The 27,886-nt window shown below is 35.5% G+C and overlaps 1 protein-coding gene across 1 annotated transcript in view; it reads left to right on the forward strand.

The window, feature by feature from the left end:
* The window catches only part of RASA1 (RAS p21 protein activator 1), a 123,436-nt gene that overhangs the window by 41,438 nt on the left and 54,112 nt on the right, over positions 1-27,886 (forward strand). The window contains exons 2-5 of the mRNA XM_059175421.1: positions 21,443-21,595; positions 22,598-22,737; positions 23,374-23,440; positions 27,424-27,541. Coding sequence (XP_059031404.1) covers positions 21,443-21,595; positions 22,598-22,737; positions 23,374-23,440; positions 27,424-27,541 — 478 coding nt within the window. The remainder of the gene's footprint in view (positions 1-21,442; positions 21,596-22,597; positions 22,738-23,373; positions 23,441-27,423; positions 27,542-27,886) is intronic.

The following is a 27,886-nucleotide window of genomic DNA, read 5'->3' on the forward strand; positions in this document are numbered from 1 at the left end:
TTCCACTGAGGGACATCACTCCAGAGGCTAAACGTGGTGAAGCCCATGTGGGGTCAGCGTGGCCTCAGGTCCCGCAGGGTCACAGAAGGATCGGGGATGTCTGAGTGTCGCAGAGCTTGCAGGTATTAGAACGGGGAAGCCGGCTACAGAGACAGAGCCGAGGAGTGAGCTCTCAGCTTGGGGTTACCTTGAACTGGTCGCAGGCTCGGTGAGCTCGGAGAGTGGCCGGAGGCCAGGGAGACGGGAATAAATGGGCATGGTTCTGTGAGGGCGCACTGAGGAGTGGGGCCCCGAGCTCTTGCCTCCTCCCAGCCGGAGACTTGGAGGCTGCCATTTTCATTCCCGTCCTCCGGAACTCTACCGGAAGCATTCAGGGAACAAAAGCTCCTGAAAGCAAACCTGAGCGAATTACTCAGCCCAGCCCCTGGTAAGGGCAGTGCAATTCCGCCTGGGGCAAAGACACTTGAGAATCACTACACCAGGCCCCTCCCACAGAAGATCAACAAGAAATCCAGCCAAGACCCAAGTTCACCTACCAAGGATTACAGGTCCCATACCAAGGAGAGCAGCGGAATTCCAGAGGAGGAGAAAGCAAAGCACGGAACTCATGGCTTTCTCCCCATGATTCTTTAGTCTTGCAGTTAATTTTTTTTCAGTTGTTTTTCTAATTCTGCTAAATATTTTTTTAACATTTACCCTTTTTTAACGTTTTAAAACTAATTTATCTAATATATATATTTTTTCTTTTTTATATTTTTTCTTTATTCGTTTTCTTTTTTAAATTGTTTCTTTTTTTTTTTTTTTTCTTGAACCTCTTTTTATCCCCTTTCTTCCCCCCACGAATTGGGATCTCTTCTGATTTTCTGATTTGGTTAAAGCGTATTTTCCTGGGGTCTATGCCACCCTTTTAGTATTTTACTTGCTCCTTCATGTACTCTTACCTGGACAAAATGACAAGGCGGAAAAATTCACTACAAAAAAAAAGAACAAGAGGCAGTACCAAAGGCTAGGGACCTAATCAATACAGACATTGGTAATATGTCAGATCTAGAGTTCAGAATGACATTCTCCAGAAAAAGGCTCGAAAAAGGCATGGTAGATATTAGAAAAACCCTCTCGGGAGATATAAAATAGCTCTTTCTGGAGAAATAAAAGAACTAAAATCTAACCAAGTTGAAATAAAAAATGCTATTAATGAGGTGCAATAAAAAATGGAGGCTCCCACTGCTAGGATAAATGAGGCAGAAGAAAGAATTAGCGATATAAAAGACCAAATGACAGTGAAAAAAAAGCTGAGCAAAAGAGGGACAAACAGCTACGGGACCACGAGGGGAGAATTTGAGAGATAAGATGAAACATAAGATGAAATAACATTAGAATAATTGGGATTCCAGGGCACCTGGGTGGCTCAGTGGGTAAAGCCGCTGCCCTCTGCTCGGGTCATGGTCTCGGGGTCCTGGGATCGAGTCCCACGTCGGGCTCTCTGCTCAGCAGGGAGCCTGCTTCCCTCTCTCTCTCTCTGCCTGACTCTCCGTCTACTTGTGATTTCTCTCTGTCAAATAAATAAATAAAATCTTAAAAAAAAAAAAAAGAATAATTGGGATTCCAGAAGAAGAAGAAAGAGGGGAGCAGAAGGTATATTGGAGAGAATTATTGGAGAGAATTTCCCTAATATGGCAAAGGTAACAAGCATCAAAATCCAGAAGGTGCAGAGAACCCCCCTCAAAATCAACAAGAATAGGTCCACACCCCATCACCTAATAATAAAATTTACAAGTCTTAGTGACAAGGAGAAAATCCTGAAAGCAGCCCAGGAAAAGAAGTCTGTAACATACAATGCTAAAAATATTAGATTGGCAGCAGACTTATCCACAGAGACCTGGCAGGCCAGAAAGAGTTGGCATGATATATTCAGAGCACTAAACGAGAAAAACATGCAGCCAAGAATAGTATATCGAGCGAGGCTATCATTGAAAATAGGAGAGATTAAAAGCTTCCAGGACAAACAAAAACTGAAAGAATTTGCAAACACCAAACCAGCTCTACAGGAAATATTGAAAGGGGTCCTGTAAGCAAAGAGAGAGCCCACAAGTGGTAGATCAGAAAGGAACAGAGACAATTTACAGTAACAGTCACCTTACAGGCAATACAATAGCACTAAATTCATATCTCTCGATACTTACCCTGAATGTTAATGGGCTAAATGCCCCTGTCAAAAGACACAGGGTATCAGAGTGGATAAAAAACCAAAACCTATCTATATGTTGCCTACAAGAAATTCATTTTAGATCGGAAGACACCTCCAGATTTAAAGTGAGGGGGTAGAAAACAATTCACCATGCTAATGGACATCAGAAGAAAGCAGGAGTGGCAATCCTTATATCAGATCAATTAGATTTTAAGCCAAAGACTATAATAAGAGATGAGGAAGGACATTATATCATACTCAAAGGATCTGTCCAACAAGAAGATCTAACAATTTTAAATATCTATACCCCTAACTTGAGAGCAGCCAACTGTATAAACCAATTAATAACAAAATCAAAGATACACATCAACAATAATACAATAATAGTAGGGGACTTTAACACTTCCCTCACTGAAATGGACAGATCATCCAAGCAGAAGATCCACAAGGAAATAAAGGCCTTAAATGACACCCTGGACCAGATGGACATCACAGATATATTCAGAACATTTCATCCCAAAACAACAGAATACACATTCTTCTCTAGTGCACATGGAACATTCTCCAGAATAGATTACATCCTGGGTCCTAATTCAGGTCTCAACTGGCATCAAAAGTTTGGTATCATTCCCTGCTTATTTTCAGACCACAATGCTCTGAAGTTAGAACTCAATCACAAGAGGAAATTTGGAAAGAACCCAAATACATGGAGACTAAACAGCATCCTTTTAAAGAATGAATGGGTCAACCAGGAAATTAAAGAAGATTTGAAAAAATTCATGGAAACAAATGATAGTGAAAACACAATGGTTCAAAATCTGTGGGACACAGCAAAGGCAGTTCTGAGAGGAAAATATATAGCGGTACAAGCCTTTCTCAAGAAACAACAAAGGTCTCAAGTACACAACCTAACCCTACACCTAAAGGAGCTGGAGAAAGAACAAGAAAGCAAGCCTAAACCCAGCAGGAGAAGAGAAATCATAAAGATCAGAGCAGAAATCAATGAAAATATATAGCGGTACAAGCCTTTCTCAAGAAACAACAAAGGTCTCAAGGACACAACCTAACCCTACACCTAAAGGAGCTGGAGAAAGAACAAGAAAGCAAGCCTAAACCCAGCAGGAGAAGAGAAATCATAAAGATCAGAGCAGAAATCAATGAAAATATATAGCGGTACAAGCCTTTCTCAAGAAACAACAAAGGTCTCAAGGACACAACCTAACCCTACACCTAAAGGAGCTGGAGAAAGAACAAGAAAGCAAGCCTAAACCCAGCAGGAGAAGAGAAATCATAAAGATCAGAGCAGAAATCAATGAAATAGAAACCAAAAAAACAATAGAGCAAATCAATGAAACTAGGAGCTGGGTCTTAAACCCCTGGCCAGACTTATCAAAAAGAAAAGAGAAAGGACCCAAATAAATAAAATCATGAATGAAAGAGGAGGGATCACAACTAACACCAAAGAAATACAAACTATTATAAGAACATACTATGACCAACTCTATGCCAACAAATTTGACAATCTGGAAGAAATGGATGCATTCTTAGAGACATATAAACTACCACAACTGAACCAGGGAGAAGTAGAAAACCTGAACAGACCCATAAGCAGTAAGGAGATTGAAACAGTCATCAAAAATCGCCAAACAAACAAAAGCCCAGGGGAATTCTACCAAACACTTAAAGAAGAATAAATTCCTATTCTCCTGAAACTGCTCCAAAAAATTGAAATGGAAGGAAAACTTCCAAACTCATTTTATGAGGCCAGCATCACCTTAATCCCAAAACCAGACAAGGATCCCATCAAAAAAGATAACTACAGACCCAGTATCCTTGATGAACACAGATGCGAAAATTCTCAGCAAAATACTAGCCAATAGGATTCAACAGTACATTAAAAAGATTATTCACCATGACCAAGTGGGATTTATTTCAGGGCTGCAAGGTTGGTTCAACATCCACAAATCAATCAATGTGATACAACACATTAATAAAAGACAGAACAAGAGCCATATGATTCTCTCAATAGATGCTGAAAAAGCGTTTGACAAAGTACAGCATCCCTTCCTGATCAAAACTCTTCAAAGTGTAGGGATGGAGGGCATGTATATCAATATCATCAAAGCCATCTATGAAAAACCCACCGCAAATATCATTCTCAATGAAGAAAAATGAAAGCTTTTCCCCTAAGGTCAGGAACATGGCAGGGATGTCCATTATCACCACTGCTATTCAACATGGTACTAGAAGTCCTAGCCTCAGCAAACAGACAACAAAAGGAAATTAAAGGCATCCAAATTGGCAAAGAAGAAGTTAGACTATCACTCTTTGCAGATGATGTGATCGTATATGTGGAAAACCCAAAAGACTCCACTCCAAAACTACTAGAACTTGTACAGGAATTCAGTAACGTGTCAGGATATAAAATCCATGCACAGAAGTCAGTTGCATTTCTCCACACCAACAACAGGACAGAAGAAAGAAATTAAGAAGTCAATCCCATTTACAATTGCATCCAAAACTATAAGATACCTAGGAATAAACCTAACCAAAGAGGCTGAGAATCTGTACTCAGAAAACTCTAAAGTACTCATAAAAGAAATTGAGGAAGGCACAAAGAAATGGAAAAATGTTCCATGCTCCTGGATTGGAAGAACAAATATTGTGAAAATGTCTGTGCTACCTAAAGCAATCTACACATTTAATGCAATTCCTATCAAAATATCATCCATTTTTTTTCAAAGAAATGGAACAAATAATTTTAAAATTTATATGGAACCAGAAAAGACCTTGAAGAGCCAAAGGAATATTGAAAAAGAAAGCCAGAGTTGGTGGCATCACAATTCTGGACTTCAAGCTCTATTGCAAAGCTGTCGTCATCAGACAGCATGGTACTGGCACAAAAACTGACACATAAATCAGTAGAACAGAATAGAAAGCCCAGAAATAGACCCTCAACTCTATGGTCAACTAATCTTCAACAAAGCAGGAAAGAATGTTCAATGGAAAAAATGAAAAAAAGACAACCTCTTCAATAAATGGTGTTGGAAAAATTGGACAGCCACATGCAGAAAAATGAAATTGGACCATTTCCTTACACCACACACGAAAATAGATGTTTATATACAGGTATATATACATATATATAAAATAGGTATATATACAAAATGGATGAAGGACCTCAATGTGAGAAAGGAATCCATCCAAATCCTTGAGGAGAACACAGGCAGCAACCTCTTCAACCTCAGCCGCAGCAACATCTTCCTAGGAACATCGCCAAAGACAAGGGAAGCAAGGGCAAAAATGAACTATTGGGATTTCATCAAGATCAAAAGCTTTTGCACAGCAAAGGAAACAGTTAACAAAACCAAAAGACAACTGACAGAATGGGAGAAGGTATTTGCAAACGACATATCAGATAAAGGGCTAGTGTCCAAAATCTTTGAAGAACTTTGCAAACTCAATACCCAGAGAACAAATAATCCAATGAAGAAATGGGCAGAAGACATCAACAGACATTTCTGCAAAGAAGACATCCAGATGGCCAACGGACACATGAAAAAGTGCTCCACATCACTTGGCATCAGGGAAATACAAATCAAAACCACAATGAGATATCACCTCACACCAGTCAGAATGGCTAAAATCAACAAGTCGAAATGACAGATGCTGGCGAGGATGCAGAAAAAGGGGAACCCTTCTACACTGCTGGTGGGAATGCAAGCTGGTGCAGCCACTCTGGAAAACAGCATGGAGGTTTCTCAAAAGTTGAAAATAGAACTACCCTATGACCCAGCAATTGCACTACTGGGTATTTACCCTAAAGATACAAACGTAGTGATCCGAAAGGGGCACATGCACCCGAAGGTTTATAGCAGCAATGTCCACAATAGCCAAACTATAGAAAGAACCTAGATGTCGATCAACAGGTGAATGGATAAAGAAGAAGTGGTATATATACACAATGGGATACTATGCAGCCATCAAAAGAAATGAAATCTTCCCATTTGCGACGACGTGGATGGAACTAGAGGGTATCATGCTTAGTGAAATAAGTCAATCGGAGAAAGACAACTATCATATGATCTCCCTGTTATGAAGAAGTGGAGGTGCAACATGGGTGATTAAGGGAGTAGGAGAAGGAAAAATGAAACAAGATGGGATTGGGAGGGAGACAAACCATAAGTGACTCTTCATCTCACTAAACAAACTGAGGGTTGCTGGGGGGAGGGGGGTTGGGAGAGGGGGTGGGTTTATGGACATTGGGGAGCATATGTGCTATGGTGAGTGCTGTGAAGTGTGTAAACCTGGCGATTCACAGACCTGTACCCCTGGGAATAAAAATATATTATATGTTTATAAAAAATAAAAATTAAAAAAAATGTAGAGCAAAAAAAAAATGGTGGTTTGAATGGGGCTCAATTGAAGAGACTTTTTGTGCATTCTTTTAATGCACAATATTCTTAAAATTCTTTTAAGTAGCAGCATAGTTTGCTGTTCGATATATCCAGTTTATTTATTCAGTTCTCTAGTTATTAAATCATTTGGTTTTATCTAATCCTGATATTGTACGTATGTACCATGATGATCCTTGTGGTGATGTGAGCATATATGTACATTTAATACTTTGCTTTACTTTTATTTTGACATGTCATTTTTTGTGGTGTAAGATCTCTCAGTCTTGTTTGTGTGGATTTTATTTTCTATTTTGACTTTTAAGCATAGACTGTCATGTATCTAGAATTACATATAAAACTATAGTTTTTATAGTTTCATTTTCAAAATAGTTTATCTGACATTTATTTTATTACTTTTGGGAATCTAAGTTGATTATTTCCAAATGTCTGATTCATTATTGTAGAACTCTTGACTGAATACTTTTTGTGCTGTGCCTCCCATTATTACATTTCATATGTGATAGAGGCCTTCTCTTCATATGTGTGCATAGTAGTTGAAAGATGTGTTGCTAGTTTGGTACCTGCAGGGAAAGCTTTGCGGTGGGAGGGAAGAAGAAGAAGCAGGTATATATAATGTTTTGACTAGCTGTGAGTGTAACAGCTTTTTGGTATTTTAGTGTACATTAATGCAGTGGCCCAGACTATGCTAGTAGTCATTGCATTTGTCACTGCTGTACACTGGCAGAAAAAAAGAAAACCTCTTTCAATTAAGAATGGTAATAATGTGGCAGTGAGAATTCTTTTAAGTCGCAGTCCTTGAGTGTTTGTCTTTTTAATATTCTGTGTGATGAAATGGAAAATATACATAATACTGTATTCCTGAGTACACACATAATAGTGTATTTCTAAGTACATTGTCTTGAGGAAAAGCAGTTGTGTGATTGACTTGAGAACAAAACTATGTGTTGCTTTTATGGCACACTATTTTGGCTATAAAGAATGACAGGCAAAGTGTGATAATTCAGAATTCAGTATTTAACAGACATTGTCTTGGAAAAGAACAAAGTGAGCCTGCCATTTTAAGGAAAAAAACTGACAGTTTTTGGTGCTTTAAAAGAAAATTTGAGCTTGAAGTAAAAATTAGAATTTTCAGAACCTTATATCTTTGAATTTGAGAACTTCCCAAATATTTAATGACTTTTCTGATGAGATTGATGGTTGTTATTTTAGGTCCTAAAAACCCCCCTCAGGTTCAATGATTTTCTAGGACTAACAGAACTCAGCAAAGCTGTTACACTCACAGTAACCATTTATTATACAAAAGGATGTGGGTTAAAATCCGCAAAGGAAGAAAGTGCATACAGCCGACTCAAGATGCAGGCTTCTAGTTTCCTCTCCCACTGGAGTCATACAGACAGTGCTTAATTCTCCACAAACAGCAGTGTGTGATAACACCGGTAAAGTATTGCCAATCAAGAAAGTTCACCTGAGTCTTGGTGTCCAGAGTTTTGGCCCTGTAGGTCTGGAGCCCCCTGTGGATGACCTTAGTTACTCCATCAGTTTGATTCTAGGGTCCCCACCATAAATCACTTTGTTATGATAAATAATCTGGTGTGGCCCAAGGTTCTTAGTAAATGAAGACACTCTTGGGGCAGGGTATTTCAGAGGCTTAGAGGTTATCTCTTAGGAGCCAGGCAAGGGCCAGATGTGCATAATTTGGACAACCCCCTGGTGTGTTTTATGATGTTTTGATATTATAAAATGCTAAAACTTCAAAGATTGTCATAGCCCCATGAACCAGTGTTGCCAAATAACTATTGCATGATACTACAAAATATGCACGAGTAAATGATGGAGCAGTGGATTTTAATGGAGCAGAGTATGGAACATTTAAAGGTATGGTTAGATACTATATTCATCTAAATTTGAAATAACCGCATTAACAGTCTGCTTATACCATGAATGAAAATAGCAGCAACTACTTAAATTCAGAAACAGATGAGTATCCAAATAATGTTCTCAGATTTCTTTCTTTCTTTCTTTCTTTCTTTCTTTTTTTTAAGATTTTATTTATTTATTTGACAGAGATCACAAGTAGGTGGCAGGGGGCAAGGGGGGAAAGCAGGCTCCCTGCTGAGCAGAGAGCCCAATGTGGGGCTCAGTCCCAGGACCCTGAGATCATGACATGAGCTGAAGGCAGAGGCTTTAACCCACTGAGCCACCCAGGCGCTCCCCAGTTTTATTTCTACTACTGCTAATATTGGTATATATAACCCACATAAACAAATTTCTGTTGGATCCTGTAGTTTTTTAAATGTATGAAAGGACCTAGAGACCAAAAATCTGGCCTAGAGATAATAAAAGGATGAGATGAACAATTAAACAGAGGGAAGGTTAGGATTGTTAGTGGGATCTCAGAACTGGAATCAGGCACTTGAATGCAATCATGAGTCTAGTCCCCCCCCTCCCTTTTCTTTTTTCCTTTCTTTTCTTCTCTTTTTAAAGAGAGGGGGAGAAAGGGAAAATCTTATGCTGCCTCCATGCCCAACATAGAGCCTAATGTGGGGTTCCATTTCACAACCCTGAGATTATGACCTGAGCCAAAAATCAAGAGTAGGTCATTTAACTGACTGAGCCATCTAGATACCCCATTACTCTGCATTTCTACCTCTGTATTTGTTTGCCCCTGTCAGCTTCATTCTTTCTTATCATAGACTTGCTCTTCCAAGTGATGGGAAGTTTAGTGAACACACAAAACTCTCCTTTATTTATTTATTTATTTATTTATTTATTTTTTGGGACTGGGTATCCTAAAGTGTGATGCTATCAGAGAATGACTCTGTAATTCCATGGTGAACAGAGTATTTGAAAAGACAGTATGATTCTGCTTGGTTCAGGTACTCACCTTGGAATAATGAATTTTGACTAGGCCAAGTTCTTCAGAGAAAACGAAAGCTTCCTCAGAAACCATGTTGTTGAAATTGAGGATGAAAGACCTCCCAGAGAGGGCGTGTGAGTATTTTCCTTGAGTGGAATGGCTGCTGAGCAGGCAACTCCCAAATCAGCATCTTTGAGTTTCAGCAAGTTGTATGGGTTGCAGACATTATGGGAATTCAGAGTAAGGGTGGTTGGGGTGTCCAGGTGAGGGAACACCATGTTCATAAATAAGTACAGAATGATGTTGCAGCTCTTACTAATGGCCAATAAGCAAAAGCTTCCTTTTAGAAATTTAGTGTTTTAAAAGGATTATGCATTCTTCTGGGGTTTTCAGAGGACATCTCAATCTGGAATAAGTATATCTTGACCCTTGAACAATGCAGGGTTGAGCTCCACTAACATATGCATTCTTTTCAGTAAATACAGTATAGTACTGTAAATGTCTTTTCTGTTTCCTATGATTTTTTTTTTTAAGATTTTATTTATTTGACAGAGATACCATGAGTAGGCAGAGAGGCAGAGAGAGAGAGGGAGAGAGAATGAGGAGGAAGCAGGCTTCCTGCCGAGCAGAGAGCCTGACTCGGGGCTTGGGAATCCTAACTTGGGAATCCCAGGACCCTGAGATCATGACCTGAGCTGTAGGCAGAGGCTTAACCCCCTGAGCCACCCAGGCACCCCTTCCCTATGATTTTGTTTGTTTGTTTGTTTTTTAAGATTTTTTTTTAAAAGATTTTATTTATTTATTTGATAGAGAGAAATCACAAGTAGATGGAGAGGCAGACAGAGAGAGAGAGGGGAAGCAGGCTCCCCGCTGAGCAGAGAGCCCGATGCGGGACTCGACCCCAGGATCCTGAGATCATGACCTGAGCCGAAGGCAGTGGCTTAACCCACTGAGCCACCCAGGTGCCCCTGTTTTTTAAGATTTTATTTATTTATTTGACAGACAGAAATCACAAGTAGGCAGAGAGGCAGGCAGAGAGAGAGAGAAGGAAGCAGGCTTCCCCCCCGAGCAGAGAGCCCGATGTGGGACTGGATCCCAGGACTCTGGGATCATGACCTTGAGCCAAAGGCAGAGGCTTTAACCCACTGAGCCACCCAAGCGCCGCCCCCCCTCCATGATTTTCTTAATAACATTTTTTAATTATAAGAATATAATATAGAATACAGAAACATACACAGTATTTTTTAATTGGCTGTTTATGTTATCAGTAGGGTTTCCCAGTTAAAAATAGACTATTAGTAGTTAAGTATTGAGGGAATCAAAAGTTAATGCAGATTTTACACTGTGTGCAATTGGTTCTCCTCTAACCCCTGCATTGCTTGGGGGCCAGCTGTATAGAGTACTGTTTAATATCTCATGTTAAGATGCTTCGTATAGGAGAGGATTGAACAATTGTTCCTGACGTTTTTGTATTTTATGTACTAGTAAATAAAAAGCAACTTGAGAGGGTGCCTGGGTGGCTCACTTGGTTAAGGGTTTGCTTTCTGCTCAGGTCTTGATGGAACTCTGCATCAGACCCCCTATTCAGCAGGGGGTCTGCTTCTCCCTCTGCCCTTCACCCCACTCCTGCTCTTTCTCTCATTCTCTTTCTTTTTCAAATAAATATAAATTTCAAATAAATAAAATCTTTTTTTTTTAAACAAGGAACCTGAGAATAACATTCTTGTTTTCCATAGTTTTTATATATTAGTAATGAAGCAGATTAAATACTTCCTAGCAGTTACGGTTATTTGTTTTGCTTAAGAAACAATGTTGATATTAAATAGAATACACCCTAGGTTAAAAACCCTCCTAATTTTAATAAATCAGTATATGTAGGTTGATCTTTTCTGTTAATGAACGTTCAGAATTTTAATCAAAAGTTTCTGTGGCTTTTTAGGCAATTTATTTGTAATTCATTAAAATTTAGCAAAAATTGGGATAGTAGGTGTTCAAGTCTATCAAAGTAATAAATTTTATTTATTTTTTTTAAATTTATTTCTTTTGAAGATCTTTACTTGTCAGAGAGTGAGAGACAAGAGTGCACACAAGCAGGCAAGAGTGCAGAGGGAGAGGGAGAAACAGGCTCCCTGCTGAGCAAGGACCTTGGGATCATGACCTGTTCTGGGATCATGACCTGAGCCAAGGGCAGACAGATGCTCAACCAATGGATCCACCCAGGCATCCCCAAAGTAATAAATTTTAAACGAATGTTATTGTGGATAGATTTCAGGGAGCCATTAATGTTTAATTTCTTTGTGATAGAATGCCTCGAGACCAGATCTATTTATTTGAAGAGACAAGCTAGAAGGGTATAAAGTTAAAGCCAATATAAGGAATAATTATTAGCCTGTGCCATGGCTCTTCTGCCTTTAACAAATGCTTCTAAGGTATCATTGTTCTGGCCGTGGTACCTGGAAAACAGTTCTTTCTTTAGACAGTGATTATGGTCATGCTACTGAGGACCTTTTTGTTTCATAATGCATTTGAAGCTATGTAAAATATAGTTGTAGGAAAAAATTTTAAAAGTCAATGGATAGCTTATTCTCATTTGTAGGTAAGCAGTAGATAAATGTTAAGTTTGATAATGACAAACATACTTCAAATCTTAAACCTTTTTCTTTTTGTCTTTTTCTTCTCTAAATTCTGTACCCCAACCCTCCCCCCCCGCAAAGTGAGACTGGAGCCTTTTGTGGTAGCCTTTGAATGGCAGGTCGAAGTTCATACCTCATTTGGTATGAACTTTTAAGTTGTTAGAGGGAAATGCTTGAGCCTGTGGTTTAGGAAGAGCCTGTTGGGAAGATGAATCTTTCCACAGTTGTGGGAAGTGTGAGAAGAAAAGAGGGCTTGAACTAGAGTAATTGAAGAGGGAATGAACAACTGGAGAATAATTTGTATATTGCAACTCCGGTGATGTTGGAGATGCAGCATACAGATTGGCACTAGTACTATGGCTAGAGAGATAGGAAGGAATCAGTTGCGAGTCTGAAGAGTCTAAACAGGTACTTGTTAATTTAGGAGGAAAGTCTGGTTTAGCGAAAAGATTTGGGGAATCATTCTCATAGAAGTTACAGTTTGAACTGATACTAAAGAATTGGTATTTCCATGAGTAAGAATGAATAGGGAATAGAAAATTCTGAGGGGGGGAAAAAACCTCACAGGAACTGCTTTAATTTTAGGATGATATTTGGCTAAATTGCATTATCTTTCCACCTTTTTTTTTTTTTTAAGTCATATTAGAAAAACACTTTGAGAAAGTGCAGAGGGGAGTGCCTAAAACATAGTAGGCATAGTAGGTGCTTAAAAAATACTTGTTGAATGAATAAATGTAATTAGTCTGGATATAAGAGCTTATAGGGGAATAAATGGGCACATCGTGGAGAATTTTGAGCAATGGTATAATGTCCCCCCGCCGGCCACGGGGTTATGGCTGGGACCAGATTAGAGAAAAGAACTTAGAGTATCTTGAACTTTTTAAAATGTTCTGTGAGATATATTTCTGAGGAAGTGAAAGAACTTCATCAAGTAATATAAGTTTCTAGTCTAATTTGAAAGCATATATTCTTATTTTCTGCTAAGAAGTTAATGTGTAAGGAGTATTTTGAATAAGTTGATGTGTAAGGAGTATTTTTATATCTGTTTGTAAACTTTTTTTGCCTGTACTTTTTCCTTTGCCTGATGACCTCTTTCGCACTTTCTCAGTCCCTTTCTTTCTGTGAATCAGTTGCTACTCATCTTGAAGTTTCCATTTAGCCATCACTTTTTTTTTTTAGGAAGTTTATTCTAAAATCCTAAGACTGATTTTTTTTTTTTTTTTTTTAATGCTCCCACATTCTGGTACTTACTGGACTAGATTGCAATTTTCTGTTTTGTCTGTATTCTCCACTAGATCATAAATTCTGTGTCAGGATGGTGTTCTTTGGTGTTAACTTATTTTCTATCCTGTAGCACGATGCTTGGCCATTGTTTTTTGGAGATAGCTAAATAAAAGGCAATTTTAGACTAAAGTGTGCTTTTAACCTACAGATTCAGTGTTTTAAACATCTGTCTTAAAATACAGGTTAAGAAATGTTTTCGGAGCCGTAGGTAGCCACTAACTGACTATTACCTCCAAAGTTTTAGAATGAGCATTGTGAAATTAAACAGTGTTTCTTTTTTACATAAAGGATTGCTTCAAGGTGGTTTACAACTATGTTGCAGCAAGATAGCCACAAGTCATTTCCTCCTGTTGTTTTTCATGAGCTCAGTTACTGTTATGACATTCTAATTGTTGAGGTTCTAAGAAAAACTCAACCATAAGAATTGGGAGTTTCTGAGGAATGAAATTACACAAAAGTGATTGACCATGGAGGTAGAAATTTGTTAGCCTCCTGCTAGTAGGTATTATGCTTTTTTCTTTCTTTTCTTCCTCCTTTCTTTTCCTCATTTTTCCTTCTGCCCCTTTTTAAAAATTTTTTTGAAAGTGTTTGATTAGTGCATAACATTTTTGGAGAGGGTGTGGCTTTTTCTACTCTTCCCTATCTGTTATCTAGGGTAAAGGGAGTTAAGGGTAGTAAGAATGAGGCTATCTTAGTCGAGTGCCTTTTGATATAAACTTTTGCCCATGTAAGCATTGTGCTGGTTCCCATCTTTCCTGTATTAGTCTTTCAGCAGACTGAATTTTTGGTGGGTAGGTCACATAGCAGTGCTTTTCTTAAGAAACACTCTCAGGATTAAAACCTCTTTTGGACTTTGTAAATATGCACTTTGAACAAAAGGAAATAGAATATCTACTCTTGGTTTGAGTTACTTTGATCTGAGATTTATAACTAAACACACACAATATTTTCCTGAACACCTAAATATATTCAAGATACCTAACACATACACATAAGCACTACATATACCTACCATTTACATAAGCAGTTTTTCTTCAGGTTTAAGTGGTTTAGTTGGTCTAGGATAGAGGACATTTGAGGAGTCTTACAGGGGTATATTAAACCTGTTGGGCTTATTAGTCTAGTGGTTGTTCGAATGAATTTACTAGTGACCAAATTTTAATCTCTCTGCTTTCACTTTTCTTAACCATCAGCTCAGACTGGGTGACTGTAAGAACTCTGTTGAAAGGAAATTTGGGTGCTTTAAGGGATGTATGCTGGTTTTAGCAAAACTTTTGTGTCTGTCATACCACCTTGAAATAACCTGTTCAATTTCAGAAAGGACAAACATGTATAAGAAAATCTGATTAGCATCTTTGAGAATTACAAAAACACTTAAAGAGTTTGTGGTATGGTCAGACACAGAATCCCAGGTGATTTAGGTGTCAGAAGAGGTTTCTTGGCAAGTGTATATCCGCATACACATTTCTCCGTAAGAACTCTGGTGCCTGTCAGTGACTGAATTAAGAGGAAGAGCATAGTGGAAAGTAAAAGTGAACTGGGAACTTCAGTTTAGTTTCCTTTTCAAAAGGAAGTATGTTGATGGTGACACTTTTAATTGTTTTCTACTGTAGTAGACAGTTTCCATTTAGGAATGTCAGGATAGTTTTAAGTAATTGTATAGTTTGAATGAAGGTCTGTCTGTATTCACCGCCAGCTGGTTTTCTCATTACATAGATTTCTGTATTATTTTTCCTGTCAGGAGAGACAAACTAAGGAGCACAAAAGCCTCCATAAGACCCCTCAAAAGTCTTTTACCAATATACAATATGAGGTTATAAATATAAACAATTCATGTTATTTCAAGTTTAAAAGTAAAATGATTTCTGCAACTTGTCCAACTTGTCTCTTTTATTGTTGACTTTTTAAATATATAACATCATTTTGGATGGTATGATATCTTAGATAAACTGATTATGTAGTTTCTATTGAAATCAAGGGACTCTGTATCTGCCTGTAAGTTTTCTCAACTTGAAGAAACAAAAACAAAGAACATTGTGGGGGGTGAGGGGAAGCGAGGAAAACTGAGAAACAGAATGTTAGCTATGGAGAACAAACTGATAATTGCCAGAGGTGAGGTGGGCCAGGGAATGAGTGGGATGGGTGAAATAGGTGATGGGGATTAAGGAGTTCCTAGTGATGAGCACCAGGTGATGTATGAAATATTAAATCACAATATTGTATACCTGAAACTAATAGTACACTGTATGTAAGTAACTGGAATTTAAATGAAAACTGAGGGAAAATTAAAAAAAATAAAACTGGGGGAAAAATTACGAGGCTAGCTGAGAAAAATACATTATACTTATACTTATTATACATATTATACTTACCTCCTTAAAAGAAAAAGACAGGGGTACTTTACTTTTAAATAGGAGAACATTAGATACTTAATTATTAAAGTACTATATTTGCAACATTTAAGTCACAGTATCTCAAATGCATACTTTCTTCCTCATTCCTCCAAAGGATATATCCACTGGAGAAAGAATGGGGTTCTCAGAGAGTTTTCTTCTGGAGTTGCGAGGAGAAAGGGAAGAATTTCTAGTGTGTGAATACAATGGCATCACCAGTCCCACTTAATATGTGTGATCTGTAATGTTCAAAAGAATTTTGGGAAAAGAAATTTTCTCTTCAAAACAAGGATTTTGGGGCACCTGGTGGTTCAGCGGGTTGAGCCTCTACCTTTGGCTCAGGTCATGATCTCAGGGTTCCTGGGATCGAGCTCCGCATAGGGCTCTCTGCTCAGCAGGGACCCTGCTTCCCCCACCCTCTCTCTGTCTGCCTACTATGTGATCTCTTTCTGTGTGTCTGTCACAGAAATAAATAAAATCTTAAAAAACAAAAACAAGGATTTCACAGATACAAAGATTGGTTTCTCGAGTTGTCTTTCCAAAGTTTGCTGGAAGGTGAAACAAGACTGGGAAATGGAAGATCATTGGAGCTTAGGTGATCTACAAATTAATCATCCATTAGGCCACAGTCATAAAATTTAGGATTTTCATTGATGAAATTGTATTAATCTGTCATGTAGTCTTTCATATGTATATATGTTTATATGTATTATTTAATCTAATAATAATATCAAGCCAGCTTCTATGAGGTAGATACTGTCATTATATGCCTTTAATAGAGGAGAAAACAGGCTCAGAAATTAAGTCATTGCCTCCATTTGTACAGCGAGGTGGCAGAGCTATAATTCAGACAGAAGCAGGGTGCCTCCAGAGTCTTTACTTAGTCATTATGCAATTATAGCCTATGTAGTAGTTTTTCATTTTTATATTTTTCTTTGAAGGAGTTTAGGACAATATGTAATTTATTCGGAGGTTGAGCTGGAGATTGTTTCCCATATTTCATAAGTGATGATGGTAAGGTGACAAAATGTAGAGGCTTGACCAGAGTCATGGAGGTTTCTTGTTAAGTCTTCATCTTACCAGTTGGTTGAGCCTCTTCTGAAGATGTTTGGGAGTTGTGAGTGTAGCCATCCTTCTTTGAGCTCTGTCAATCTCAGTTATTTTCATATCTTTTTTAGACCTGGCTAGCAGTCCTCAAAGATTAGAACTTGTTTATTACTGACATTGAAGAAGAATTTTTTTTTCTTTTTTTTACATTGGTAGGGAGTTTGAACTAGACTTCTAAAGTTTTTTCCAGCATTATACTTTTTGATTTGACACTTCTTCCTTCATTCAGCAAATGCTTTTAAGATTAATATTACTATGTGCCAAGTACATCCTGAGAAGTTAAAATTGCCATATATGTAATAAGCAGAGTAACAGATTTACTTTAGGTAATGCTGACATTACCTAGATATTAGGTAGATATTCGGTAGTCTCATGTTGCACTCAGAATATCCTCATACCCCAAAATAATACCAGTTATTCTGTGTTCCTTAGAGGTATTCTAGATTCAGTTGCATTTCTTCTTCTTGTTGTTTTTTAACTTAGTTGAAAACTGTCACCAGTGAAACTACTCTTAACGAGAGATAATAGAACTTTGATTGTAAAGATTGTCAAGAAGTAGTGGGAATGATTAGATTTTTTTCATTTCCTTGTTCTTTTGCTACTGTACTATGTGTACAAAGTGTAGCATTTTTGTTAAATGAATCTTAAACTGATAATCCACTAGGGGTACATCTACTCTAGGTGAGTTCACATCTTTGGTATGAGGGTATGTTTTGAGAAGCCATATTACACATTATTTTTTAAAATATAAAATGAATTTTATTACAAATTTCAGAAAGTTAAAGTAGTTTATTTATTTGGTCCCTGGGGTTAAATAGAATCTGCAATGATTTTCAGTGACAAATTGGCAGCTTAAGTATTCTGAATTTCCTTGTAGATGAAATTTTAGGTTTACCAAAAAGTTCATGGGTTAAAAAAGGGTTGAGGGACATTGTTTTAAAGATCCAAGGACTAGTGCTCAGTGGATATAGGGCGTAGGTTCTATAAATCTGTGAAGTACTTTAACCAAATCCTATCACATTGGAATTGTGATCTACTTATAAAATACTCATTCTAGCTGTATATCATGATGCTATGTGCATTTATAATAAAATTATTATTTTGTTTGAAGTGGTTGGGGGATGGGAGGTTGGGGGAACCAGGAGGTGGGTATTAGAGAGGGCACAGATTGCATGGAGCACTGGGTGTGGTACAAAAACAATGAATACTGTTATGCTGAAAATAAATAAATAAAAAATATTTAAAACAAAAGAGTTAACAAACTTGAATATCATTCAGACATGCAAATTTTATTGTACTTTGGCTTATTAGTCAAATAGTTCATTCTATCTGTTACAGATTTTGTCATCAAGGAAAATAAATTTAAAGGGTAATTTAAACATAATTATAAGAATAAAGAAATAAAATAAATATAATAGAAAAAAATATTATTTTGCCAAACATGTTGCTGATATTTTTTATTTCCACATTTTAAATGGGGTAAAGAATTGCATATTGTAACATCTTACTTGAAGTGCTTTTCATGCTTTAATAGTACATTTAAAATAGCTGTACAGATATATTAAAAATATTATTGTTAGTATAATTCACCTTAATTTCAAATTAACAGTAAAGATAATTCAGGAAAGTCTGAGTTTTGATTAAGACAATTTAGTTTTATTGTTTGTTTTATTTTGTTTTTGGAAGAACAGCCAGTGACTTTTAACAGTGGAATTCTAACATTTAGAGGATCTGACTCAACTATATCTGTGCTCATCCAGTCTATTACTGGATAACTTAAAGTCAATTTATAATCCTAATAAATCATTGACTTTTTTTTTTTTTTACTGTAGTTGACATACAGTGTTACATTACTTTTAGGTATACAGCACGGTGATTTGACAGATTTATACAGTATGCTGTATTCACCACAAGTGTATCTACCATCTTTCACCATAGATTTCTAGTACAGTATCATTGATTGTATTAATTATGCTGTGCCTTTTTTCCCATGACTTACTCATTTCATAACTGGAAGCTTGTATCTCCCACTCTCTTTCACCTGTTTTGCCTATCCTTGACCCGCCTCACCCTTTGGCAGTCTTAGTTCTCTGTATTTATAGGTCTGATTCTCTGTTTTGTTTTGTTTTGTTTTTAACTTAATTAAAAAACAAAAATAAAAAATGATGAATTGACATGTTTGCATCGTTGTTTGAAGCTTAATGAGCTTTTGACATAAAGGGAATTACTAGTATTCAAGAAGCAAAGTTTAAAATCTGTCTTAGGGGCGCCTCTGTGGCTGTCCTCAAGCATCTGCTTTCAACTCGGGTCATGATCCCAGAGTCCTGGGATCAAGCCCTGAATCTCATCAGGCTCCCTGCTGAGTGGGAAGCCTGCTTCTCTCTCTCCCGCTCTTGTGTTCCCTCCCTTGTTGTGTCTGTCAAATAAATCAAGTCTTTAAAAAAAAAAAAAAAAAGTCTCTCTGAAACTGAATACCTGTATTAAAGCCAGAATCTTACAGAAAATACAGAACTAAAACCTAAAAAATCACAAATACATCTTTTACATATCAGTAAAAGTTTTTAGTCAAGTATTTTTAATAAATGAGTAATAGTGTAACACCTCATGGCCTTTTATATCATCTCATGGTGGGTTCACAAGATGGTGATTAAATGAAATTTTTGAATCTTGACATTTGGGTAAAACAGCAGAAATTTAGCAGATAGAAAGTACACAAAAATAGCAGTTTTGCTTATAATTGTTTTTAATTTTTGTCTCTTCACGTGTAAATCTGCTCTGCGGCATAGCTTCATTACTTTAGGTAATAAATAATATACCAATTTTGTATTCTAAGGACATGTTCCATGTATTTTCACAACTAAGTAAATTTCTAAATAAATATTTTTAATTTTTTTTAAAATGGTGTCTTTTTAAATCTCTTTTTATTATTTTTTAAAGATTTTACTTACTTATTTGAGACAGTGAACATGAGCTGGGGGGGATTGGCAGAGGGAAAGAGAGAAGCAGATTCTGCACTGAGCAGGGAACAACAATACAGGGCTCCATACCAGGACCCTGAGATCATGACCTGCGCTGAAGGGAAACACTTAACCTACTGAGCTACCTCGGTGCCCCTCTAAGTAAACTTTGTCCTGATCATATATGCTTCAATTTTACCTCATCAAAGAACTTTTAATCATGATAAGTCTAAACTTTTGCTTTCACATTTAAGAAAAGAGAAAACAGTTCTTGAAAGTTAAATTTGTCAGTAGCCTTAAATACAATGTTTGAACTGAAATTAGAATTTTAGAAGAATGCAGTGTTGATTGTTCTTTGCCTTCTTCCTCTAATACTAACAGCTTATAATTATGTTTTTCCTATTAAATTAAGATGAAGCTTTGTGATTTTTTCATTATTTCATTTCAGTCTTACACATAGATTTCAAATAAGTGAAAATTCTTTTGATAACTTATCTTTTTTTAAAAAAATAAACTAATGAGTCAAGAATAGTTAGCTTTCCTTACAGCAAGCTTAAAAAAATAGGAGATTTATAAAAATAGACACAAGACTTTAATAGTTTTGACTATTGACTTATGGCTAGATATTAATATATCAATGCAAGATGAATGTTTTATTGTTTTTCTGTGAGTGTTTCAAGAAAGACTACAAGTATCAAGGATGAGTTGGGATGACTAACATATTGAAGGTGTAAAAATAGTTCATAACAATTACTTTGTAGAACTATTACCATGGCCATGTGAAAGTTCCAGTATATTTCTAATTATGCTTCTGTTAATCCATGAGTCTTTTATAGGCATAAATTGGTAGCATGGGTGATGCTAAAATTATAACCAGTCATTTAAGCAGATTATCTCATAGTGTGGTAGGTAGAACATATTTACAGTGAGAGTAAGAAAGTTAAAGGGACAAAGTTAAAGGGATATTATTTATTTCCACATGTTTGTTAAATAAATTTGAAGAATTAAGATCAGATATGTGGTTATGGAGTAAATAATCTTAAGATCAAATGGACTAATCAGCTTTATGTTGAAATAGGAAATTAGAACACTAGGCTTTTCAGAGTGTCATTCTATTTTCCTGTTCTAGGGCACAGATACTGAAATGGAATAAAGTTTTATTTCTCTTATAGGTATCAATTTCCCTTGAGTGTTATGTCAAGTGATATACTTAGGATCTTTAGCATAGAGAGAGGTAGTAATTGTTTCCATTTGTCCATCATATTTTTTTCTAAATAAAGATTTGATTGTAATAAATCTTATATCTTGACCAGGTAGACAATCCTGGAGGGAGAAGATGGACAGAAATGGAGAGGTTCATATGTGAGATGATTAGCCCTGTGTTTATAGAAAAAATTAAAAACTGAGTAAATGATTTTTTTTTTTTTTGAGAGACTGAGAAGTTAAAAACAATTGAGTTAAAATTGGAATAATCTACCAAGAGTAAAAGCTAAATGTTTAAGTTATACTTAGGTATTTGAAACCTCTAGTAGTAAGTTTTTCAGCTACCACTATTAATTTTATAGTTGCTATTTGTATTTTAATCACAACTCTTTTTTCCCTTAGGTGGTATCATGGAAAACTTGATAGAACTATAGCCGAAGAACGCCTAAGGCAAGCAGGGAAGTCTGGCAGTTACCTTATAAGAGAGAGTGATCGGAGACCAGGGTCCTTTGTACTTTCATTTCTTAGCCAGACAAATGTTGTCAACCATTTTAGGTAAGTCTTTATTTCTAATATGAGGCTAAATAATATAGTGACTTTGCTATAGTGTTCTTAAATATACCTGCTTTAATTAGGATGAATGTTTCATTGATATTTAAATGATGGGGAAAGTGATTTGTTCTCAATTATGTGATTTAATCAGAAGATTATAGAGTAGATATTATTGAATGATTGCTTTTTTGTTTAAAAACAGTATCATTGGGCACTGCTGTGCTAATCTCAAATATAATTACCACTTTTAAAGTATAAAGAATTATGAAGAAACTTTGAGTGGTAAAGCAGAATTAAAGGAAATGTGTATTTTTAGACTACAGAGTAACAAAATATAGGAAACAAAGAGTCAAGATATGTGCCCTCTAACTCATTTTGCTTCACTGTTCTGAAATTCTTTGCAAACATTCATGTCAAAGGTATGTAGATTTTCAAGTACAGATGCCTAAGTCTGCATAAATATACATACCTATATTACTGTCTTCTGTTTCATTTTTAAGGGAGACATTGAAAAAAAAATCATATATTGCCTATCATGGTAACTGATAAATGTTTATATGCCATTGACTTTAAGATTTTAAGAGAAGTTGTGAGAGCACTTTATACCGCACATAGAATGTGAAATTATTATAATACTCTAAATATTTTGAGATCTGTAAACTACTTTTAGCCAGAGAAACTTATTAAAATTGCTGTTTAGTCTTAAATATGAAAAGTGAGCAGAGGTATCTGAAGATAGATTTATAAATATTGCAGTGAATTATGAAATGGGGTTTATAAGTCAGATAAGTATTTCATATCTATCACATGTATGCATATGTATTTTTAGAAGAAGTAACCTTAGGTAAATTTGCATTGGCAGATATTAGTAAGTGGTATTTTAATATTAGGATATAGTTTAAGGAAGAGTATGACAATTAGGGATGTATAATTTCTTTAGAAACTGGTCTTTAAAATTGGCTCTGAAGGTTTTTGTTATATTGTATTTTTTTCCTGTACAAATAGGATTATTGCTATGTGTGGAGATTACTACATTGGTGGAAGACGTTTTTCTTCACTGTCAGACTTAATAGGTTATTACAGTCATGTTTCCTGTTTGCTTAAAGGAGAAAAATTGCTTTATCCAGTTGCACCACCAGAGGCAAGTAAAACTTAAATACTGTATTTTTCAAAAATTTATAATTTCACTTTACTAATGAGGTTAGCTCTCGTTCAGTTTCTTATGGTATTTATTAAAATTTAAGAAATATGTGTTGTTTTAAATTTTAATTCTGGTTGTACTGTCAGCAAAACTGATATCCTTTTCAAAAAAAGAAAATTTTTCAGTAAGTTGGTGTTTAAATTGCTAATACTTTTTTTAAAATTAATACTGTATGGTGATAGCTTAACAAATGTTTTTAAGTGAATGAGCAGTAATGACTGGTAACATAGTGCTAATCCTGCAGTTGCTGCAAGATTCTGAAACACCTTTTAAATAATCAGAGAAAAGTTAATTTGTATGTTCCATGTAGTTCATTTAAAATTAAATGGCTACTCATATTACTTGATAAAATCATTGGTTATGCAGTTAAAAGAATTTCTATTAAAAAAAAACAAAACCTAGAAATAAGACAAGTATTTCTAGGCTTTGAGTATTTAGAACCTTACTAAAAACAATTTGAATGATCCTGTGTTCATAATATGGATTTTTGTTGTTTTAAACTTTATGTGGATATACCTAATTTGACTTTGACATAAAAAGGTTATCTTTTATAAATCTTCTTTTTCTTATTCCTAGCCAGTAGAAGATAGAAGGCGTGTTCGAGCCATTCTGCCTTACACAAAGGTTCCAGACACTGATGAAATAAGGTATTTTAGATTGTATTCTCATTTATAAGGCATTTGAAATAGGCATTTGACAGATTTTGAAAACTTAACTACTCTTTGGCTGGGAAGGTCTTGGACTTTGAGGAAAGAGCATGTAGCAGGCTAGCAAGTGCCTTTAGTATTGAGTTCATCATTCCTGTACTCCTGTGTTTGGCTTGTTCAGAATATGGATTTGGATCAGAGTGGCCACAGTGAAGATGACAGGTGAAATAAATTCAGATTTTATTAGACTGTCTTTGACAACATAAGGATAATTGTTATATTCTGTACTCTAATTTATATTACTCCATGGCATTTATGTCTCAACTGTAATTTGTACATAAATGATGACTACTATTTTACATGATGAGTGAATGGTTTAAGTGTGGCATAGAACTACAGAACATGATTAAAAATTATTTTTATATTATTTGATTTATATATAACTTATTATTATTATTGTAAAGATTTTATTTATTTATTTGAGAGACAGAGATCACAAGTAGGCAGAGAGAGAGGGGAAAGCAGGCTCCCTTGTGAGCAGAGAGCCCGATGCAGGGTTCCATCGCAGGACCCTGGGATCATGATCTGAGCCAAAGGTAGAGGCTTTAACCCACTGAGCCACCCAGTTTTTATTGGCATACCTTTATTTGTGATCTAAGCAGGAAAAGCCAGTGAAAGAAAGGGACGGAATGAGTTATATACAATAAAGAACAACAGTGGTGAACTACCAGTTCAGGAATTTTGAATAACTTGTGAATTCCCAGTGTATCCTCTAGGACAGCAGTGCTCAAAGTGTGATCCATGTAACTTTGGGGATCCTTGAGATCCATTTAGAGAATTCAAGAGAGCAGAGCTGTTCTCTTGATAAGACTAAAATAAAATTTGCCCTTTTCACTGTGACATTTACACTGGTGGTACAAAAGCAACAACCAGTGAAAGTATTAGTGTCTTAGCACAAATAAAGGCAGTGGTAGCAAAGTGTACTGTTCTTCATGCCACACACTTGGAAGTAAACAATACAAAAGTTTCCCCTCAGATTTCTCGATGAGACCGTAAAAGGTATTTTTCTAAATTTCAATTATTTTAGTATTCTGTGTGGTAAATATATTTTTTAATCTTCTGGGAGATGAAGAAAACTGGTGCCTCTTTTTAATATTCTGTGTGATGAAATGGGAAATATGCACAAAACATCTTGGCTGAGCACCACAGGTCCTTGTCTTGAGAGCAGGGAGTTGAGAGCCGAGCTAGCTTCTGCTTCTGTATATACGATTTGTGCTTAAGACTCAAAGGCAAACTATCCAACAATGGTTGTTCAGACTAGAGTATTTGACCTTTTTTTTTTTTAAAGGAGTGAGTCTGTTACTTCAGGGCAAGTGAGTGAGTGGCAGTATTTGTTGCCAGTGACAAAATTTGAGCTTGCAAGTAAAAATGAAAATTTTGGAAACTGCAGTTAGGAGTTTCACAGTTTCCCACATAGTCCCTGATTTTTCTGATGAAATTGGTGGTGATATTAAAGAATGTGACATTTTGATTGTGTAAAATGTACCTACATCTGGGTGATCTGCATAGCTCAGTGAACCAGTATCTTCTAAATGATCAATGCATGCTGTTAAAGAATTATGCCTGGGTAAAGGTCCATTCAAAGTGCAAGATGGACAAATAGATATTACTGAAATGGGGTACAGAAAGCTCATTGAAGCAGTTTTCGATTCCTTAATACAACTAACCTTCAGGTACCAATTGTTGAGTTTTTCATAGCATATCTATAATTATCTGAGAGGCTATTAAAATACTCATTCCTTTCACAGCTGCAAATTTTTGTGAAGTCAGATTTTTCTTCATGTACTTCAAACAAAGAAAGAAACAAAAACCTGAAACAACAGATTAAATGTAGAAACAAAAGAATCTGGCTGTTTACAATTAAGCCAGATGTTGAGATTTGCAAAAATGTAAAACAATATTCTCACAAAACATGTAAAAAATAATAATTTTTAATATTCTTTATGTTACAGTGTGATGGGGTAGATTATTTTTAAAAACACTTATATTTTAAATTCCAATATGGTAAGTATTAATAGATATATAAATAAAGGTTTTTTAGGGTATCAATTTTTAAGTATAAAAAGAAGTCCTGAGAGACCTTCAGAACTGACTACTACCAGTTTAGGAAGATGAAAATTTAAATAAGTATAGGAATATATAAGTTTTACTTTGATCATATAAATATATGTGAATATATGAGTCCTTAAAAATTTGTATGTATCTGTGAAGTTTTTGTTTTGTTTTGTTTTGTTTTAGGTAAAAACATCTGAAGATTAATGAGACTTAAGGCATTTTAACTTTTTTTTTGGAAAAATGCAAAATAAAGAATGTTATGATTATATTGTTAAAACCTTTTTATTTTATTTTTTTAAAATATTTTATTTATTTATTTGACAGAGATCACAAATATGCAGAGAGGCAGGCAGAGAGAGAGGGGAAAGCAGGCTCCCTGCTGAGCAGGAGAGCCTGATGTGGGGCTCGATCCCAGGACCCTGGGATCATGACCTGAGCTGAAGGCAGAGGCTTTAACCCACTGAGCTACCCAGGTGCCCCTAACCTTTTTATTTTAAATTTTTTTCGTTTTGCATCACATATTTAGTGTTCTAGCAACAACATAAGTCAAATTTAAAAAAATTCTCTTTTGACAGTTTTTGATCAAGAAATGAAGCTATATTCTGTATTTTTGTCCATACATATTCTTCTTTTACTCATAATTACTATTTTTTATTTTTTATTTTATTTCTTTTCATAATTATTTTTTTTTTTAATGTAGTTATTTAGGAGAGTGTTTCTAGAAAGGAGTAGTTTATTTGGTTAAGTAGTAATGTCTCCTGCCAGTCAGCTAATGAAATATTGGTCACTGTTAACAAGGGTTGTAGAACCAAGATAGAATGCAGTATTACGTGCTCATCCAAATAGAAATCATCTGAAGTGTATAAGTTTTTAGTCTTGAACCTGTCCAGGAAACAGTGAAGCTTGTGATATTCTGGTGGAAAACAGTTTTCAGAAGTATGAGAAGAGATTACTTAATGGAACTTTGGTTTGTGAAATTTAGACTGAGGAAACTTGTTTAAAAAATATGCGATGTGAATATAGATAGAGGGTTAATAGCAGCAGCCAGACAATCTTGGAACTTTGAATGCTGGGAGGCATTCATTCAGGCCTAAAATGAAGCGTTCAGCGAATTACTGATGTTGAAAAATGGCATCAGTATAAACCTTACTCCTCCTGCAATTTTGTGGAGGTTGAAAATGTATAGGTTCCAAGGAAAAGAAACTAGTTTGTATATGCATCTCTCTACTCAGAAATTGTTAACAAAAAAAAGCATGCATGCATTTTCCTATCCTTTGATACCACTTTCAGAGAAAGAATGCTTGCTATATCATAGATGTGTTAAGTGAATTAAATAAACATTAATGATTTTTATGAGAAAAATGTTAATTCTCATAAATATCTGCTGGAAAGTCTAATTGTGCTTACTTGAAGTTTTTCTAAAATAGCTGTATCTTGTGTAAATGTAATGAGCAAATTATACTATGATTTTATATCTAACCTACATCTGAAAGAGTAATTACATGAAAGCTTAAATTTTTAAATTCAGTCTTCTTGGAGTTATAGCCTAAAGCCTATAATACATATATATAATTACTGTTTACACAAATTTGAATTTGAATTTAAGAGTAATCCAATAATGTAGATAGTGCAGATACCATTATTAAATCCATTTTACAACGTGAGAGAATAAGATTCAGATTGTTAAGTGTCTTCAGAGCTTTATATTTAGGTGATGCCAAAAAACAGGACAAAAATCCAGGGTATTTGACTTTAATTTCTTGCATTCCCAATATCATATTATTTCTGTAGTATGGCACATGATTACTCAAATTTCCATGTTTAAATTTTTAATTCAATTTTAATAACTTCACAATTGCTATTTTCAGTTTCCTAAAAGGAGATATGTTTATTGTTCATAATGAATTAGAAGATGGATGGATGTGGGTTACAAATCTACGAACAGATGAACAGGGTCTTATTGTTGAAGACCTAGTGGAAGAGGTGGTAAGTTTTGTTCTTCTCCTATCACTCTCAATTTTAAATATTCTGTACACTTCTGGAACTTATCCGTAATCAGGAGAAATTAGTAATGAAACTTTTTAAAATTAAAAATGTCAATTCCCAAAAAAAAAAAAAAAGTCAATTCCCTAGAACAAAGAATTTCTCATTAAAATATATTTACTGTAGTAAAGGTTATTTATTTGTAAAGAGAATAACTAATCCAGCATGTTTGAATCTTTAACTGTTAATTTTCTGAAAGTCTTTTTTTTCCAGAAAGTTTTTATGAGTTTCTAAGAATTAAAAAAAATTACCATTTGTGCCTATTTGTATCTCCTTTTGTCGTCTTAG

The sequence above is a fragment of the Mustela lutreola genome, chromosome 5, assembly GCF_030435805.1.
Source record: "Mustela lutreola isolate mMusLut2 chromosome 5, mMusLut2.pri, whole genome shotgun sequence".
Classification (NCBI taxonomy): Eukaryota; Metazoa; Chordata; class Mammalia; order Carnivora; family Mustelidae; genus Mustela; species Mustela lutreola.